The sequence below is a fragment of the Vanellus vanellus genome (assembly GCF_965231255.1).
Source record: "Vanellus vanellus genome assembly, chromosome: 1".
In the NCBI taxonomy this organism is placed as follows: Eukaryota; Metazoa; Chordata; class Aves; order Charadriiformes; family Charadriidae; genus Vanellus; species Vanellus vanellus.
In genome coordinates this window covers 34,852,796-34,872,619 of record NC_138905.1, presented here as the reverse complement: position 1 = coordinate 34,872,619, position 19,824 = coordinate 34,852,796, and the positions used below count along the sequence as shown (strand labels likewise).

Sequence of the window (19,824 nt, the reverse complement as noted above, 5' to 3'; positions counted from 1 at the left end):
ACTTACATTCATTGCTCTTGAGTAGCACAATTCTGGGAAGTTTCTAGGTTGCTTTGTCCAGTATTGGCTTGCACCATCTCTGAAAAGTAGAAGGCAGAGGCAGAAAAATTAATTAAAGGAGCAATTTCAGCACTAACAAAGCAGAACTGGCCTGACTGACACTCTCAAAAGTTTTAGGTTCCTGCAGTGTAAAATATGCCTTGCCACGTGGATCAGCTCAGGTCCTATATTCTTGGCATAAGACATGCAAAATAAACATGACAATGAGTATATACTCTCACATCCTATTTGCATAACTTAGGTCCATAGCCCTGTGTCATGCCTTCTAGGCAAAACAACTGAGGTAGGAACTTGGAGGAACTTAACCCCAGTATTGGTGATAACTACAGCCTAGACCAAAGAAGAAGTATGCAAAAGGGGAGAAAACCTCACTGCAGAAAGATGGCACAAAAGGCTTGGGAAGTTAGAGATGGGCCAGGGCACCTAGGGATGTCAAGAGCACTCCTCACTGCCTGTGGTTTCATCCTGGAGAGCCAGGACCGGAGCAATGGATGTCGTTGCAGAGACATACAGGCCAGTGAAGTGCAAGGTGCCTTCAGCCTGCTTTTAGCCCAGCACTGCATATGATCTGAAAAACCCTGCTGAGGCAGAGGGGCTTGTTAGATGAGGTATAGTATAAGACTACAACTGAAGTTTCACACTGCTTTCTGCAGCCGCTTCTGCTAGGGTTGGCTGGAAGCAGTCATGAACCCGCAGCCTAACTCCTCCAGTGGTTTGGGGCAGGCTGGCAGACCGGCCCTCTGGGAGGCCCCATGGTGGCAAACCCCTGCGCTCTGCCACACTCTTCTGTACCCGATACATTATGGGGGTTCCGAGCTGTTCCGTGCAATAAGGCAGGCGACTGCACAAACCTCACAGGTCTTCTGGCGCCAAAGCCTGGGACTCCACAGGGGGCTGGGGACAGCACGTGTTGCAGCTGACCTGGTAACGCGGCAGCTGGGAGCAAACAGCAGTGGCATCGCAGGAACAGTTTGTTCTTCCCAGCACTGTATCAGTCCCCTGCCCTAAACTAATCTGGATTTGCCGGGGGCAGGTGACTTTTGCATGTCGGTTGCTTGCATAGCTGCCAGCACTTCTTTAAAAGCAGGTGAAATAAAAAGTAGGGGAGTGCTTTTGGGACTGCAGCGCAAGCTCCCCTGCTTCTGTTTTGAATTTGTACAGAGCAAGTGGCACGGACATTTTCATTCCTTTCCAAGGGGTGGTTCTGGCACAAATATCCCTGTCCATACCACAGTACTAATACAAACAAGTTTTTCATACAGCACTAATGAAAATGCCAAGTGTCTCTGTAAGAACCCTATGGGGAGCTAAGGACAACAGATCAGATAAATACCTGGCTGCTTGGGAGTGTTATTTTTACCGCTGCAAGGGCTCCATGAGCTCAGTGCCTGAAAACTGGGAGCTTTTAACATTAAAATAGACTGGATGCTGGCATGCGGAGCCGGAGCCATTTGGGGCTGGGAGTGAGTCAGCCCAGCATCGGGAGCTGCGAGCACCGTGCCTCCAGGCAGACAGGGGTTTGGCGGCTCTGCAGGGAACACGGGCAGAAGCAAGGCTTAGCGAATCCGTAAAAAATGGAGCAGAGTGACCTCAGCCAGTACAATCTCCCTTCCCTTCCCCACCTCCCCAAGGAGCAACAACACCCTTTGGGCTGTACAAAGAGTGTGTTGTTATTGTCAACCATCATTCTCTGCTGGCAAAACAGCAGTTCCTCCTGTCACCTCTTTATGTTTCTCCCTGTTCCTCCGGCCCCAAGAAACTTGTGGGTCATTATTTGGCAGTAAAGTATTTCTAATCTAAAATAATAAAAAAGGGGAGGGAAGAGGCTTCTCATCCTATTCTTTCTATGTATTCCTATGAAAAAGATGTGTTGCTGCCTATCTGACGGCAGCTTGTTTTCTGTTAAATTTTAGGCTTGTTTTTCTCAGTGTCCTGAGGGCAGTTGTCATAATAAAGAGAGGAATTGCCAACAGATTGTCCGAGCGCTCTTCACACACATCATGAAAACATCATCAGGTCTTTGTGTGTCAGAGTGTTGGAGAGGAAGGCACACATGGTGCTTGGCTTAAAGACATAGAGCAATGAGCAAATGTGTTTTTATGCACTTAGCCCCCAGCACTGACTAATTATCATCTGTGCCAGCAAGTTCCCTGCACAAACACATTGGTCATTACTTCCTGCAATTCTTCTATGTGAAGTCAAATTGTGGATCACGGCAGACTAGGAGTGACATCAATGAGGGAACACCAGTCCCCACCTGGACAAAGTATAAGCCTTTGGTTTCTGCCTTTACTCCCAAGGGAAGCCAGTCGAGCCTTAAATTCCCTCCTCTCCCCACTCCTTGGGCACTGGGATGCACAGAAAAAGTCATATGGGCACCCCTTTGGTAGCATATAAAACATGTCTGGGGAAAAGATGCTTCCATTTGACATGGAAGTCTTTAAACAGGAGACATCCTTTTGCAATTTTTACTCTGCTTCCAGAAAAAAGGCTTGAGAGTGGCTGGTGAGGGACATATCTGGCTCATTCCTGCTCTGACTACGTCTTAATTCCTGTCTGAAAAGACACCTTTATTCTTGCTTCTTTCACTATGGGGAGATGCAACTCACTAACAGGCTGCGCTCTGCAGCTCTGCTAAGTTTTACTTGGTTGAATCCCTCTGCACGCAGGGCTTTCTGCCTCCACAGTGGTGTGTTGGAACTGCAAAAAAAGCGTGTGAATCACATGTATTTTTTAGGTCTTTTTGCATTGCCAGAAGAGTATAAAAATTATCTTGGAGTCAACGGGAATATGACCTAATGTGAAATATTGCGATGTTAGAGCTAAGTTCTTACAGTAAGTTTATTTTCCATTCTTTTGTAGGCTGCTTTTGGTTTCAGTGACGCTGCTGTCTATTTATTCAATATATCTCCTGTTGGTGTGTTCAAAGGAAACAGGTAATTTAAGATGTTACGATATCATTTTAGTAGAATTGTAAAGAGCAAGAGGTGAAAAGTGCTCAAATAAGGCCAGGTGCTTTGTGTAAGGCAGAGTTTCTATCTCTGCTGACACGATAGACAGGCCTAACACATTTTGGGTCAGACGCCCAGGATTCGCAAGAATTTATGTCATGGCAATGGAGAACAGCATCTGACCATCACTATAAAGAGAAAAACTTACAACAAAGAGTGAATTCTGCTACCGTGAAATATTGTCGCTTACCTGGAAATACAGTTTGTCCTTAATGGTTAGTCTGAAATTTCTGATAGTTGTCTTGGTGTAGTAGGAGGTTTCCTAGAAGAAAATAAAAGGGAACAGTTCCTTCGCAGAGAGAAGTCTAACTGTAAGCAGAATACATCCTAAACACAGAAATTAGAAGTTACCCACAGTGTTAAACCTCACTGTGCTCTGAAGTCCAAGAGTCTCTCTGAAGTCCAAGAGTCTGTTACCAAGATTGGGTAACAATCTCTGAAGCCAGGTTTTTTAAATTATCTGTGCACAAAAACACTGTAATATTTTAATATGTAGTTTGGACACACATGAGTTACTATTATAGCAAGTACAATGGCACCAACTGCTTATTTTAATTATGTATGTATGCCTAATTGTGGACGCATTTGTGCCCTGTTAGTTCCCAAAATCTAAGCCCTGGTTTCTATGCTGCTGGTACATTTAAGCTCAAACTTTTTGTTTATACAAGCTTCAAAGCAGAAATGTCAGCTATAAGGAAATATAGAGAAAACCAAACAATGGGATGCATTTTAAAAATCATCTGTACAGCGTAATATCCGCAATATTTCTCTTTCTGTTCTCATGTATCTCACCATCTTCACAATGTCCAGTCTTTTTCTCAGCCTAAATCACAGCCAAGGGAAAAAACATTTAACAGAAACACAAACCAGTTAATAGAGGAGTTTCTCAAGCTTGACAGACATTTAAAAAGAAGTTTTAGTTTTACAATTTACACTTTGCCCTGCTTTTACCAAAAACATACCACAGTGAGAATTCACAAGTTCAAGCTTCTTCATTAGAAATTGTAAATCATCCTGTAAACCAGTGGCTGCCCTCATTTGGATCATTTAATCAAAGCAAGCAAAATTGCAGAATTGCGGTACTGTGTCTGCTGTGGCCAGGCTGCCAGTGCTGACTTGTGGGTCCTGCTGTACCGAGTCTTGTCTGGAGAGGAGGCTTTCTACGTCACTCCCATTGCGGGCGCAAACCTAATACACCAGGATGGGGATACCAGAATTTAACATGTCGCTAGGGGTATAGACAGAGTCATTAAAGGGGTGTAATAGCCTCATTAAGAGCTTCAATTTCAAAAGTGACTGGTAGCCAATGATAACATTTATAGACGTCAAGAAAACATTCCTACCTAAGTTTCGGCCCCAGTAATTACAAGAGAGCTCTCTATTTACTTGCAAAAGGCAGATGTGGCTGCACAGATGGGTGGTTAGCTGGAAAGGAATCAGAAGTGTTTTGATTCAGCAGCTTTCACTGGCATAGTTGTTACCTTTCTCCTCGTTTCTTCTCATGCAGGCTGCATGGTGTATGAAAAGCTGGGTGAGCAGGTCTTCGGTACCCCAGGGAAAATGATTGTCTTTGGATCTACATCTCTCCAGAACGTTGGAGGTAAAGGAGATGAGGGGTATTGGGAAAAAAAAAAAAAAAAACGAGGAACATCTTAATAATGTTATGGCTACCAACCAGTCAGGTTCCTCCTTCTCTCAGTGACATCTCAGGATCTTCATGCTCCTCGAAGTTGCTGTGGCTAACACTTTTATGCAGCCCTTTGAAAATGCTGCATTACTGAATGATCAGTAGTTTACAGTCAACTATAGTTTGCGGTCTTCTATCATTAGATGTTGATGTGAGAAAAGGTTCAGGATGCTTCTCTGTACTTGTTCAGCAAAATATCTCACCCATTTTCTAACCTGACTTTCTTCTTCCTCCAGCTATGTTGAGCTATCTCTTCATAGTCAAAAATGAGCTGCCTTCTGCCATAAAGTTTCTAATGGGAAAAGAAGAATCTTTTTCGTAAGTTCAATTAATTTTGGTGATTAGATTATAGAATTTAACTTTGTGGAGATAAGTTTCAGCATATGTTTATAAAAGCTTTTAAGTATTGGATACTCTTTAGGTTTGTCAAAGTAGATTTTCACAGAAATATTTCAGGGAGGTTATAAAAAACAAGACAACTTTGGGGAGGAAAGGAGGCTGGATAGGAAATGAAAAGTTAAGTCATCAGTAGTTACTCTCTTCACACACCAGACTTTCATGAAGAATCGTGATTTATACAAACCTCTTACCATAGGATCCAATCTTTTACAGTGTTAGGCCACACTTGAAGATATTGGGAACAATGCGAGTTTAAGATACTAGGTATTTCCCTGCATTCTTAGCATCTTACAGGATTTTGCCCCTAAAGTACTGTCCATAGTACGAAATTCTTCAATACTAGCATAGGACAATAGCAGTATAATATACTTAGATTTCTGCCTCTTGATCACTCCTTGACATTTTCCAGCTTCCATACCAGAGGGATGGTATTTCTTCATAGTGGCAAATATCCTTTGCACTGGGTTATATGGTGTGCTGTAGGACACAAGAAGGTAGAGATGTCATCCCTTGGGCTTTCATACTAAATTGAACCGAGCAGTGGAAATAGGTCATACAGGACGTCACTAATGCTGTCCCTTCCCTTTCTTGCTTTCCAGCTGGATTCAAAACACTTTGCTAGAAGGAGATACAGCCTCGGGCAGGCTTAATGCGTGCCAGCCCACAGGAGCCTGGTTTACCACTCCAGGCATGTGTCCACATGGTTTAGCAAATGAATCGTGGTGGCCTCCGTGGGCACACTGTGCTTTATGTGTGGCAGGGTGGCTTATATCAGCTTACGGAGGGAGTTGTTCTGCCTCTCAGTCCCACTCACTGATCTCAGCATTAGGGTGATACTTTGTCTAGCGGCTACAAAAAGCTGCCATATCCGAGTCAGAGCAGGGCCATGTTTTAAGGGCTGGATACTTAATGAGTCTACAAAGTTTAGATGTGGCCCCAGTCTCTCCTTTTGTAGGAGCTTGTAGGGTAAGGAGACCAAAGACAGTTCTGTAACTGCAGCAATCAAAGAGGATGACTGAGTATGAGGAAAAACAGAGAGGGTTTAAGGTGTGCTCATGGTGTTTTGGTTTTTTTTTTAATGTTTTATACAGGGCATGGTACGTGGATGGGCGGCTTCTTGTTGTCACAGTGACGTTTGGTATAATCCTCCCTTTATGTCTCCTTAAGAACTTAGGTAAGATGCAAATGCCATTGCGGGAATAAAATAAAGGAGCCCAGACATCATGCTACTCACAGCCACACTGGCAACTCAAATTTTTTTTTTTTTTTAAAAAAGTGCTCTTATTGTAATCTATGCAGCCTCCCTGGTCCAGGAATAAGCTGTGTTTTGAACATCTTGGAACAAGTAGGCCTAAATTGTCAGAGTGGTTGAACTCAGTATAAACCAGCTTCATCCATACAGTTGTGAAAACTGATTTGAAAAATTATGGTTAAGAGGGTCTTCATTTCATAAAGCAATCCTATTTTATATGTAGCCTCTAAAGATAAGTTCACAAATTGTGAGATTACAAAAACCTTATTTTCTATCATCAACATTGAAATTTTTAGTGGTGAGGTTAATTGGAGATATTGGACTTTGAAGGAAGATATGTGTAGAGGATTGCATTTTCAAATGTGCTTGAGCCCACAGAGATGCCAGTAGGTACAAAATGTATTTTTTAAAACCATGTGACAAGTTTCATCACTGAATTCCTGTTGGGATCTTCCTTTTGAGAAAATAACTCATACTCAGCTGACGTGGCTCATATCAGGGAATTTGGGTCACATTCTGATTGCAATTGCATGTTTTCAGGTTTGTTTCAATTATCACAGCCCCTTTCAAAAGTAAAATTAGTTAAACTGCTGTAAAGTCAAACAGGTCAGAGCAAAGCTCAGGTCTGTCTGAAATCTGGGAAGTTTGCAATGTGGGAGACTCCCACACCAACAGGACATGTTTTAGTCCTGCCCAGAAGCTCATGATATATATTAAATGTATAATACATTTAAGGTTTTCATGAAGCAACAAAAAGTAAAAACCAAGATATGGCTAATAAAATAATTTTGTATGAGATTTCCTTTTCATTTTTTTCAGGGTATCTGGGCTATACCAGTGGATTTTCATTAAGCTGCATGGTATTTTTCCTGATAGTGGTAAGTTCAGCTTGCTTTCTTTGTTGGATGAGAAAGCTTGGGTGAGAAGCTTTGTTGGATGAGTGGTACTTGATAGGAAATTCACAATTTCTCTGATGTTATAATTTTGATTTGCCTTTTTTAGATTATTTTTAGCAATTAGATGTCTTCCACTCTCTTTCTAGGTTATTTACAAGAAGTTTCAAATTCCCTGTGGCGGATCGGAGCTAAATGCAACATCACCTATCCTATCAAATAGCTCAGCACATGAACATATGTGTAAGCCAAAGTATGTTATCTTTAATTCCAAGGTATGTTTCTTTTTATAATACTTATTTTTCATTCACATAATATATGCACCTGCACCCCGTGTTCTTAATCGGGTCAGCACCATGTAGGGCCTGATTCTCCCATGCTTCCACTGGTGCTCCAATGGTGAACGCACAACAGGTCTCCTTGCCCACACTTATGGAGATGCCGTATTGAATGTACCTCCTTGTGGTCTTGCTCTGCCCTGGTAGTTCATGTGCTAAGGCTGTGAGCCCAAGCTACCACCAAACAACTAATGCTTTCTTTGGGAGAGTTTTCCTTTCCACTGCTTCTTACTATCTGTGCTGCAACTGCACCTTGAGGCTGCAGTTCAGCAGAGGCTGAGTAAGCCATTCCTGCATCCAAAACCCAGAAGCAATCCCTCTGTCCATCTGCAAACAAACAGCTTCTTTGTGACAGGGTATGTGTTTCTGTAGCCATATGGTGAACTGGATTGCAAAAAGGATACAGTTGAAAGCTAATCCAGCAAAAATTTGATTGCCTTTCAGCTGGATGCTTTCCTCCATCGCTGCACAGCTGCAGGAAAAGTTGTGCCAAGAGAATGAGAAAGAGCAACTGGCTGTAGCTGCGGGAGCAGGAGGATCGCTCCTGTCAGCTGTGCCGGGGCGCAGTGCTCGTTAAACAGCACCTTACCCAGTGGGGCAGGGTCCTTGGGGTGTCGCATCCATAGGGAATGCACGTGTATAGCATATGCATGCAAAAAATTGATTTTTTTTATATTCACTGCACCAGTTTCAGTTGAAGAAGCCAATCTGAGCACTTTTCTTTAGTTGGGGGTAGCCGTCAGCCCAGATCTGGTGTAATGGACCAAGAATTAGTTAACTTGGTGTGTGATAGCAGCTTAGGGGTAGGTATGTTTCAGATAGCGTCGAAGGGCAGTCGTCTTCTACAGTAAGTGTCAGCCTCAGAGTTGATGTGGAGGCACATTGGAAGGATTGGTCCATCTCATTTAGGGACACTGGAGCTGAGCTCTAGAGATTTGCCCTCAGGTCCCACAGTTTGGCAATCAATTTAGCAACTTTTGTGTGTGAGAGGAGAGACAGTTTCACAGAATCAGGGGACAGCTGAGGTTGGCCGTCCTCCTCTGGAGATCACCTGGTCCAACCCCTCTGCTCAAGCAGGGACACCTAGACTTGGTTCCCCAGCACCGTGTCCAGGAATTTCTGAATATCGCCACAGATGGAGACTCCACAACAGCAGGGTGCTGTGAGTCAGGCAGAGGAGGCAGCACAGGCCTGGGTGAGGAGAGAGTGCTGGAGAGAAACCAGTGTATTTTCTGAATCTGTCAGGCCTGGGGCATACCCCAGGATGGCTTCTGTGGGAAGGAGATGACTGAGGCCAGCACAAGCAGATCTCAGAGGGCCAGGGAGAGCCGCATGTAGGGATAGACTCATTTTGTCCTTGAACAAGGACCTGTTTTTCTTGTGATTTCTGCTCGTACCCTTTCCCCGGGGGACAATGGAAGTGTTTGGGTGCTGAGATCATTTGTGAAGTTTGGCTGTACACTGAGGACTGAAACCCACTCAGGTTTTTGATGGAGAAGGGGGTGACGTCCCCCCCAGAGGCCTCCTGCACTTCCTGGTGACGTAACGGTCTCTCTCTTTCCCCAAGGAAAAGCATGCTCCCTCCACAGCTCTCCTAGCCCTTTTATTGGCCTGGGAAATGAAGGGACTCAGTCTGGTACCTTGAAATATCCATTTATTTGTAAGTTCTGCATTCCTCTTCTCTTTTCTTACAGTCTGGATATGGGCTTCCTCTTCAGGACTTCAGCCTTAGCACCACGGGTGCGCACCCCTCTCCATGCCAAGGCAGGGTAGCGTAGCGGTGACCCACCGTACGTCCCTTTTACATGTGACAGTGTGCTAGTAATGGTGGCAGTAGCTGGGCAGGGAAACCCATCCCAGGAAGCAAAAACCAGCAGCCATGTGGCATCCAGCACTGCGCTCTGCGAGCAGAGTCAGGACCGTGCTCGCGTGACCAACGCGAAGACTTTGTTCTCTCGTTGAAAGAGCGTTGCTCTCCATATTTCATTAAAGATGTGCTAATTGACAGGTCTGCTGCCTTCTCTGAAGGCTCTCAACATTCGGTTGAAGAGTCCAGAGTTGGGAGCTGAGGTAGTTGAACATGGATCATTTCTTCATGCCGCTGGGGGAAATACTTCTTCTTAACTTCTTTTCTGAAATTCTCTCCGAACAGACTGTGTACGCTTTGCCCACCATTGCTTTTGCATTTGTGTGCCACCCGTCAGTTCTCCCGATTTACAGTGAACTTAAAGAGTAAGCCTTTCTCTTTTATTTTTTTCCCAGTTAATTGTTTTTTGAACCACTTTGCATGGAAAATGTTAGCGCAGAGATGCTCTGAGTCATTCGTGCCATTCGGAGGAGATGTGCTTTAATAACACACAACAAGCCAACAAGTGTGGCTGTCAGCTAGGAAATCTGGCCTCCCAGGCATGCCGCTGGGGCGGGGGTGAGGGAGGTTTGGGGATAATGCAATACTTTGGGAGTGTTCTCTGGAAGTACACGGCAGCCTGGGGAGAGCCAAGTTGTGCCGGTCGTTATTTAGCATAGGGGAGAGGCGTGTGTTCAGTTAACGGTGTTTGTTCCAGTGCAACTAAAAATCTGTTGCAGTACCAGGAAAAAAAAAATGTATTTTCAGGCTTGCCTGTATTAAAAAGCTTTTGCCGGTATGGCTGCCTGGCTGACACCTCCAGCTGGGGGGAGCTGGAGACTGGCCCTGCTGCGGCATCGCTAGCAGCCCTGGGGGGCGGCAAGTGGGTCCTGGCCATGAGGGGAGCCCCAGGGGAGAGGTTGGGGTCAGTCAGATCCATGGGTGCCCTCAGGTCCCGGCCACTTGCTGGGTGCTTTGAGTTTCAAGGGACTCCAGCAGGTTCCCAGGTGGCTATTTAGGGCATCCCTGTCTGGGTTTAAAAATCTAACTTTAGGTACCAGAGTGTGAATATTTCAGAACAAATATCTAAAAATGAAATGTTTACACTTAACCTATTTTACAGGTCTACAGTGGTCTGCATACATTCATTATGTTCTGCCCATGGGGACACAAATATTTCTCTGCAAACATTCAGAATGTGTTTTTTTCCTGTGTATAATTTTACCGTTTCTTTATTTTGGCCTTTTCATTTAATTACTGAAGTGTTTAAGGGCCATCCCTCTCCACTTGGCTTCACCCTTCGTTCTGTTTAGGTGGGTATGGCCGGGGAGCAGAGCCACAGGGCGGACCCACCATTTCTTGACTTAAACCCCAAGTAGGGTCCGTTTCCCCAGTCCTTCTCTTCCTTGTGCAGCTGTCAATGAACTCCTGTTTTAAATGAAAATGCATTCATGAGTCTCCTCAGAATTACAATGTTTATGCAAAGACTTAATACATTTTTAAACAGCTATTGAAAAATCCAACCCAACCATTTTTATGTGCTCTTTTTTTTCTTCTTTCTCCAGCCGTTCACAGAAAAAAATGCAGTTGGTTTCAAATATCTCATTTTTTGCCATGTTTGTGATGTACTTTATGACTGCCATATTTGGCTATTTGACTTTCTACGGTAAGTATGCAGTTCTTTACTGATCAAAGTAGAAAGGGAATACATGTGAAATCAATAGCGTATCCCAGCTGGAAAGGAAAGTCCCATCCACTTATATTAAAATACTTTTTCAAATACTTTTCCATTAAGATTTTATATTGAAGGTACAAATCCTTTCCTCCTTTCCCCCTGTGGATGAAAAGCACAAGTGAAAGTAGTATTTGCAAAAGGCATATTCAAAACGTGAGGGAGAGAGTTGTTTAACAGAACTGGGGATTAGCTGGGCCCCACTAAGATTTCCATTCCAAGGTCCTCACCTGAATGTTGTGTACATTGGTAACGACTGAAGCGTGCATAACTGCATAAAATGAGACAGATTTGAGAGCAGGTCCTAGGAAATGCATACCAAATCAGCCATCACCGGTTTTTCATTTTCTTATTCACGCTTTCATCATAGAGGCAAAGGACCAAATGTTTCCCCTGTGTCCCTAGAGCTGACCCCTTCAGGTCTTGGTTAAATAAACTGGCAGTGAAGGTGGGGAAGCTTTGAGCGTTGTCCCAGCTCAGCCACCGACGGTTGGCTATCTCAGTGTTTGAGACTTGCACCCTGTCTCTTTTCATGCATATCAATTCACTTAAAGAAACAAATTATGTTGTATCACTAAAGGATACAACATGTATGCCGTAAAGGCACAATTATTAAGTAAAGTAGGATAAAATATGAATGTTACCCAGGAAGTTACTCCCATGTTCCAGACTAATGAGAATGTTGAAAAGTAGTGTCTTTTTCTATGGACCTTTAAGGGGTTACAAGACAAATGACAAAACTGATGTTTGCCTTTTACCTCAGAGTCACCAAAAGGTCATCAGTCTTCTCCATCCTATTCCAAGTGACCTTTTTGTTACAATCTCCTCATTCATGGCACCGTTCCTTGTGAGCCACATATTGCAAGAGAAACAAAATAAGTAAATATGAAATCTGGCTTTTTTTTTTTTTTTTTTACCCCCAAAGTTGTACTTATCTCATATTTGTTTTCTCAGGCTCTCATTATGATTATGAGGCCTTAAGTCTGCATGTGTTGAAGTAACTTGAGGTCATCTGCTCTAATTTTCCCAATAAAACCGCAACTACGCTGCAAGTGACAACAGCAACAGCCGTTCTCATCCAACTGCTCCCGTCTAACACATTTTCGTAGAAACGCATCAAATTAGCAGCCCCAGGGAGCAAGTGGGTGTAAATCAGCACGGACCCCTTCGCTTTGGCAGGGAGGAGATTCTGATGTGATTGCCCCAGGGATCTGAGGAGGCAGATCCGTGGCGCTCCTCTCTGGGAATCTCCCACGCCCCTCAAGGACGAGGGTCTGGAGTCCATGGAGGAGGTAGGGGCTGCGTCCTTCTGGCCCTCCCGAGGGGGAATGGCGGAGAAATCCCTGGGGTGTCTCGTGTGCCTCTCCCCACATCAGGCGTCCCTGCTCCCCAGCCCTGAGAGCCCGCGGGCGGAAGCTCTGAGGCTCCGCTGGGGTTTCTGCAAGGGTCAGTGCCATGCCAGGCAGCAAAAAAGACACCGAGGGAATACAAAATTCCTCCGCTTTGATCCTTCATCCCCTTGAGACTGACAAGACCCTATCTTTCATATGTTCGCTTACAGTTTTCTAACCCTCTGCTCTACCCTTACCTGGGTAAGAACAGTATTTTTTTATTATGGCCATTTCTTCTTTACACCAATAGTACTTGTCTGTTTGCTGTGTTCTCGAAAGTGTTGCAGTGATGACTATATTTACATTGCAGAATTACAGAAAAGAGGTGTTTTTCTTCCCCTAAAAGGTCACACTGTGGTTGGGCTCTGTGGTGTATCTAGCTGAAAGGAAAACAGACCTTCAACTGTAAGCCTTGCCCTTCACTTCCTACCTGGCTGCAGTCCGTGAGCGGTACAGAAGTTGCAGTCTGTGCTTGCAGGAGCAGAGTAAGCTCTGTGTCGCAGAAGCTGTGCATGTGCCCGGCTTGAAAACCCCACTCCTAATCTGCAGGGAGGTGGGAGAGCGTTTTCTTTCTCCTGGTGGGGATTCGAGCACTGCATAGGTGGTGTTGACCTATGGTCTCTCCCCAGAAGGGGCGTCCTGGGGGGAGCGCAGGCATTTTGCCGCAGGACAGATATCTCTGCCTCCAGGAATATGTGAGGTTTTACCAAGTGCCAAAGATTTTAAACTAGATGTCGCTGCCAAATTCCCTTTAAGGACTTTGGTTTAAGAGCTGTTACATTTTACCACCAGCTTTCTAAGATTAGCAGGCAGAAACAAAACATGAGCCTAAACAGGGGCAGTGAGTATGTTTTGTGGCGCGCTTAACAGCCACCCCATTAGGTTAGATATTTAGATATTTAAAAGTTACAAAGGAAATACATAGGTCCCTCAGCAGCTCGGTTTTCCTGTTGGTTAGCACATGCAGACCCACTCTGCGCTATTTACCACAGCTTCAAGGAAACCTTTTTGCAGGAGGTCGTATTAAAATACCGCCAAGCGCCTCCCCGTTAGGCACACCCCGCGATTTGTCTTGGCTGCTGGGGCTGCCGGCCAGCGCGGGGCCGAGCTGCAGGCGCTGCTGGGTGGGTGGCAGGTCCAAGAGAAAAAAAACATCAGGGCAGCCCTCGGAGGAGCTGCCGAGGGATTTGAGTGCAAATGTCAGAGCGTCCCGCTGAGCGTTGACCCGAGATAGGCTTTGTTCTTGGTGGAGAACAGGGGCACTGCTTTTTTTTTGCTGGAAGTTTATTTGCTCTTTAGACTAATATAGCTCAAAACCTTGTAGTTTATATTAAGTTCAGCCATTGCAGTGCATGTGGTTATTTTTATATCATTTAACACTTTAAAAAAAAAGCCCGTGGAACCAATAAGAAATAGCATATTTCTCTTTACTTATTTTTTTATATATGTATATATGTAAGCAAGCTTTCGTGTATGTCTCACTGTTGTCTTTCCTACAGTGAAAATTACCTTAGACTTAGGCATGCGCTGCCTTGAATTAGGATGCATTCCTAAATCAGGCCTCCAAAGGATTAATCTGGAATAATGGGATCATTAGGATTTGGTTCAAAGTGCTGTTTTAACTCAAGAATGTTTCATTCCATACTCTTTCGTTTGCAGATAAATCACTTGTTGTTCAAGAAGGCTGTTGTTAAGCAATGATTTTTGTGAACGGATTGCCTGTTTGCCAGAACACTTAGCTTATTGTCTTTTCCATAGACAATGTGCAGTCAGATCTGCTTCACAAGTACCAGAGCAAAAATGACATCCTCATCCTGACCGTGCGCTTGGCTGTGATCGTTGCAGTGATACTCACGGTGCCAGTGCTGTTTTTCACTGTAAGTAAAAACCTCCACAGGCTTTGGAAATGGGTAATGGCTGTACACAGCGCGTTTCTTCAGACCACAGTCCAGCAGCTGATAGTGCAGCTACAAAAAGAGCTTGAGCTTGGATCAGTCTTTTCCCACACCAGACTCCCACTAACTTCTGGAGAAGTTCGCCCTGCAGGAAATAAATCGATCTGTTAAAATCTGTTATAATCTTAAATCTGTTTTCTATTGAATCTGCAAGGACCCTTTTTTACTTCACATGACTTCACTGGAGCAAGCTCAGAGGTGAAGTTCATTTTTAAGTGCAAAAGGACCCCAAAAGGCATCTCAGAAAGGGAGGAATATCCTACTGCAGATGCACGTATACCTGCAGTTGTGAAGTATAAAATTAATTTTAAGAATTATTTCAAAGTGCGTTACATCAGAGAACCCAAAGTTTCTGACATATCTATGCAGCACTTGTTGGCAGGTGAAGGACCAGTTACAATAAACATGGGAAGGTTTGAATTGGCTTATATAGACTGTTCCTGACAGAGAGCTCTCTCTCTTTCTACAGGTGCGTTCATCATTATTTGAACTGGCCAGGAAAACAAAATTTGACTTATGTCGTCACGTTTTGGTTACTTTTGTTCTTTTGGTTATCATCAACCTGTTAGTCATTTTTATCCCGACCATGAAGGATATTTTTGGAGTTGTAGGTACAGTATCCTGGTTTTGTACTACTAACAAAAGACTGTTGCTAATCAGCAACACAATAATTAGCTGTTGCTGACAACCAACAAAACTCATTTATTTGAATTTTGCAGGGGTGACTTCTGCCAATATGCTGATTTTCATTCTTCCTTCATCGTTGTATTTAAAAATTACACAGCAGGATGGATCAAAGTTGACTCAGAGGATTTGGGTATGCATTCCTTTCCTGTCAATGCAACGCTTTCGTCTTGTCATTCCTTATAATGTGCTGGGTGCAAAGCGTACCTAATATGAACATACATGTGAGCTTCTTTATGTTACTTTCCATCCCTGCTTCAGTCAGCTGGCAGCCGTGCTTGCCTTTCTCCTTTGCTTACCCAGGCGGTCTCCCGGTGGAGGGGAGCCCTTCTCTGCAGGGTGAGGAGCTTTTCCCCTGGCTGGTGAAAGGCAGTTCTGCAGCAGCCATAGCTGTCAGCAGGGTACGGCTACCCCTCCAGCCCCCTTTGGCAACCCTTTCAGCCCAGCAAGATTTCTCTGTTTCTGTGTGTTGATCCAGAAAGCACACAAAGCACTCCTACAAAGATGATTAGGGGACTGGAGCATCTTTCTTATAAGGAAAGGCTGAGGCACTTGGGTCTTTTTAGTCTGGAGAAAAGAAGACTGAGGGGGAATCTTATCAATGCTTATAAATACTTAACAGGAGGGTGACAGGTAGATGGGAACAGTCTTTTTTCAGCGGTGCCCAGTGATAGGACAAGAGGTAACGGGCACAAACTTGAACATAGGAAGTTCCATCTTAACATGAGGAGGAACTTCTTTACTTTGAGGGTGGCAGAGCACTGGAACAGGCTGCCCAGAGAGGTTGTGGAGTCTCCCACTCTGGAGACATTCAAAACCTGCCTGGACAGCATCCCATGCAACCTGCTGTAGGTGACCCTGCTCTGGTGGGGAGGCTGGACCAGATGATCTCCAGAGGTCCCTTCCAACCCTGACCATTCTGTGATTCTTTTTGCGGTATTCCTCATGGTTTTAGTGGACCTGAGTCAGACTTACGGTGCTTCCACCTGATGGGAATGGGCCTTGGAAAGATTTCCTCTGAGGCCAGAAAGAGCTGCAGCTGAAAAGATGCAACACCCCTGCATGTTCCCAGTCTAATGGGGCGTGCACTGGAAGCACCATAAGGTCAGACTTTCCTGCTCTGAGCAGACAGGCAGCAAACGTGTTTCACTTGTGGCTTGGTGTTAAAGAATGGAATTGAAAGGAGAAAAAAATTGGTTTTGGTGTTCAGTGAGCAATTATTAACGACACTAATCTGTTTAATTATCTATGGGTCTTGTCTTTACCAGAAGTGCTATCCCATTTTAGCTGATAACTTTGATACATCACCTTGTAAATCTCCTTAAAAGGAGAAGTCAACGTACTTCAATTAATTGTCTTTTCTTTTTATTCATTAACTATCTCTCTTTTTTGTTCCAGGCTTCTCTTTTCTTGGCACTGGGGATAATGTTTTCCCTAGTGAGCATTCCCTTGGTCATCTATGACTGGGTACAATCAGGAGGCAGTGCCGAAGGCCACTGAAGTTCACCTCCTTCTGAAAAGAAGACACCCCTGTTTGCTACACACCAAAATTGCAACCATCCGTTCTGTTACCTATGCCATCTTTTGTGAGTTTACTCAAATCAAATCCAAATAATGATTATCCAGTACTGAAAATACTATCACGGGTGTATTTTCTTGCAGAAAACAGACCCATTTTTCCAACAGGCATATCACTCTGTCCCTCGATGCTGAGCTATCAGATCAGCCTAAAGTCTGTGTAAATTGTCTGTGAGACTATATAGAGTGCTGTTCATAGAAATTCATCATAATTAAGTTGTTTCCCCTCTTCCAACCATGAATTGCATTGTTCCATTATTATCCTTAGCCCTTCAACCATAAGCTCTGCTCCTTTAGGGCAGCAGCGCCTCTTGTTATCAACCCCAACTGGAGTGATGTCAGTTCCCATCCTTCCCCCCACCTTTTAGCCAAAACTCTGCTCTCTGATTGTACCCATCCAGTTTGTTGGTTTGTTTGTTTGTTTGTTCTGTTGCTGTTTTGTGCACCATTTGCCTCACTGGGTTGAGTGTAGCATTCTGGATACAGGCACAAAAGGCACCTAAAGAGCGTAAATGAGCATTGTACAAGTGTATGTCCTAAATCTGGTGCTTTTCTCTGATGTTCTGGTGGGGGAGCCAGCCCAAGGGCTTGGCTGTTTTGTGGCTTTGGGGAACAGACCTGCGTGTCTCTGTGATGGGGTGCAGGGCGCAGGAGAAGGACAGCCACCACCACCAGCCACCATTACCCTGGCACACTTCAGCTGGAGCCTGACCAGAACTACACTTGACCCCAAGCCATGAGTACTTAAGCCTGAAGAGAAGTCTGTGTTTTCTTCAGCATTAAACTGTTTACTAATGCCCCACTTCTCTCAGAAGAAAAAAAAAAAAAAAAAAAAAAAAAAGGGCAAGCTCCAGTTTTATCAAAACTTAAGCGTTTAACCATACCTCATGCCTTTTCCATTCTGGGATTCATTTGTACGCTCCTTTTAGAGACTGGCTCCTCTCTTGTGTCTTACCCTCCTCCCACTGAAGTAAGGGGGGTTTTGACAGCAGCGGGAGCAGGATTTGACTCACCCTGCCAAACTACTGGATTTCTAATGGAAATTGAAATCTTTAACATTTCTTTAAACAAACAGAAACACTTTTTATATTTAAAATGTTTCATTTACATTTCCCATCGATTCTCTGTAACAATTAAAGAAAAGACATTCAATTACTACTAGCAGAAACACTGTAACTTGCATCTGTTGTCCATAAAATTAGCATTTGCCTAATGCCTTATAGCTGGTGTAGAGAACTACTTGTAAAGACTAAAACGCTAAGCAGGTGATCGTTAACCATCCTGAGCAGACATCTATTAGTGCACTGCCAGCAACATAAACATGTTCACTGTGTGTCATTCGCCGTGTGAGCTACAAAGTGTCTCAAAATATGAACCCGGCTCCCACTGAGAGAACTGATGGCTAAAGGGAGCCCGCTTCACGCCAAAGGGCTGAGTGATGCCCTTGGTGTGCTCAAGCTGTACCTGTCCATATACGGTGATCCTCTTGCTCCCAGTAGCTCGTTCATTGCCGACTCCCATTGTAACTGTGGAAGGAGACTGTCATCAGCTGTGGGGAACCTGTCATTGCAGCTTGCTTTTTTTAAGGTTAGGGATGGAGAATTCGGGATGTTGGGATTTCTGTGAGCTTGTGAATTGTCTTGGTTGCCATTGTCTTGTCCTACATGGCTTGAAGTCACCGAGAGTTGAGACCACAGAGCAATTCTCAGGATCTTGAAAGATGGTTTTTAAGGGTAACATCCAGAGAGGTTAGTTTGGGGCCTTCCTTGGAATTTGGGCATCGAGATACAGAGTGTTCACGCTGCAGAAACTAAGACTACTAACCCTAGACTTCTAGATACATACCTCAGCCTAGGCAGTGAGGTACCCAGCTCTGCCAATACTCCACTGTGAGCCAGAAATAAGGCAGAGTGGGCTCGGCAGGCTGCCCAAGTCCTCAGAGTAGCCCAGCAGCAAGAACAAAACTGGAAGCCTCCTCCCTCTGGGCAAAGTGACCTGCTAGACTGCAGAACAGGGTTCCCTTATTCTGCCTTCCTCCTGGCTTCTCAGACCTTCACTCACAGGCTCCCAGCAAGGTCTCTGGTGCGGTGTCCTTCCTCCCAAGCACCCCCCAGCCCAGCATTTGACACACAGCCCCCTGAGCTACCTGGGACCACTGGGCTGAAGTCACAAGTGCTTTTCTGTGGCTGGTCTCAAACCCTTGCCTGCGACGGTGCAGGTCACTGCTCTCTGCGCTCTCTCTTCATGAGACTGATCCCTGCCCTTATTCACTGAGAAGTCCATACAATAGCCTCTGAGCCCATGTGTTAGTCAAGCTGTGGAGAGAAGAACCCATGCTTGGTTCCTATCTCCCTGCAGCTCATTCCAGGCATCTTCCCAGCTCGGGACCAGGCATCTTCCCAGCTCGGGACGCAAGTTTGTTGTTCCCCTTTTGCAGGTACCCAGCCCTCCTTGGTCACTGCAGCAGGAGCCTAGCATCTCACTCTGTTCTCTGACTCAGCTTGCTGGGGTCACATTTCAGGTTTTGAGGTGCCTTATAATCTCTCTGGATCTTATCCTAAAAAACCTAATTCAGACTTGAGAATGCTGTACAGTGTTATGCTCGAGATGCTCCAGGGCTCTCCTGCTTTCCTTCCCCCTTTATCCTTCTTCTACTACTGATTTATGAGCAGTGCAGCTCTGTGCATTAGGGGATTGTGAGAGAGGAGATCCTGGGAGCGTCTTTCAAGTACCCAGGTATGAGCTAGAGGTCTGATCTGCTGCACAGGGTACCAGCAATGTCACAACTGCGACGTCTCCCTGCCACCCCCACCCCCCAAATAGTCTGTAGTCTTGTGTTTAAAATACCAAACATTGAGTTTTGGCACCCAGCTTCCTTCGACTTGAAGGGCTGTTGAGTGACTGATCGCTCCTTGCATCTTCCCAAACCTCCTCCATCACTATCTTTCTCTCTCTCCTCTTTGCTATTCTGCCGCTTTTTTTTTCCTAGTTTATTTGT

At 44.7% G+C, this 19,824-nt stretch overlaps 1 protein-coding gene across 1 annotated transcript in view; it reads left to right on the top strand.

Annotated features, from left to right (window-relative positions):
• Nucleotides 1-16,913, top strand: part of SLC38A1 (solute carrier family 38 member 1) — a 28,474-nt gene extending 11,561 nt beyond the window's left edge. Inside the window, exons 4-15 of the mRNA XM_082497177.1 lie at nt 2,923-2,996; nt 4,579-4,671; nt 4,995-5,076; nt 6,249-6,331; nt 7,229-7,287; nt 7,452-7,577; nt 9,793-9,872; nt 11,052-11,152; nt 14,368-14,486; nt 15,034-15,175; nt 15,284-15,381; nt 16,647-16,913. Of these exons, the coding sequence (XP_082353303.1) occupies nt 2,923-2,996; nt 4,579-4,671; nt 4,995-5,076; nt 6,249-6,331; nt 7,229-7,287; nt 7,452-7,577; nt 9,793-9,872; nt 11,052-11,152; nt 14,368-14,486; nt 15,034-15,175; nt 15,284-15,381; nt 16,647-16,748 (1,159 nt within the window). The 3' untranslated portion in view covers nt 16,749-16,913. The remainder of the gene's footprint in view (nt 1-2,922; nt 2,997-4,578; nt 4,672-4,994; nt 5,077-6,248; nt 6,332-7,228; nt 7,288-7,451; nt 7,578-9,792; nt 9,873-11,051; nt 11,153-14,367; nt 14,487-15,033; nt 15,176-15,283; nt 15,382-16,646) is intronic.
• Nucleotides 16,914-19,824: the final 2,911 nt, after the last annotated feature.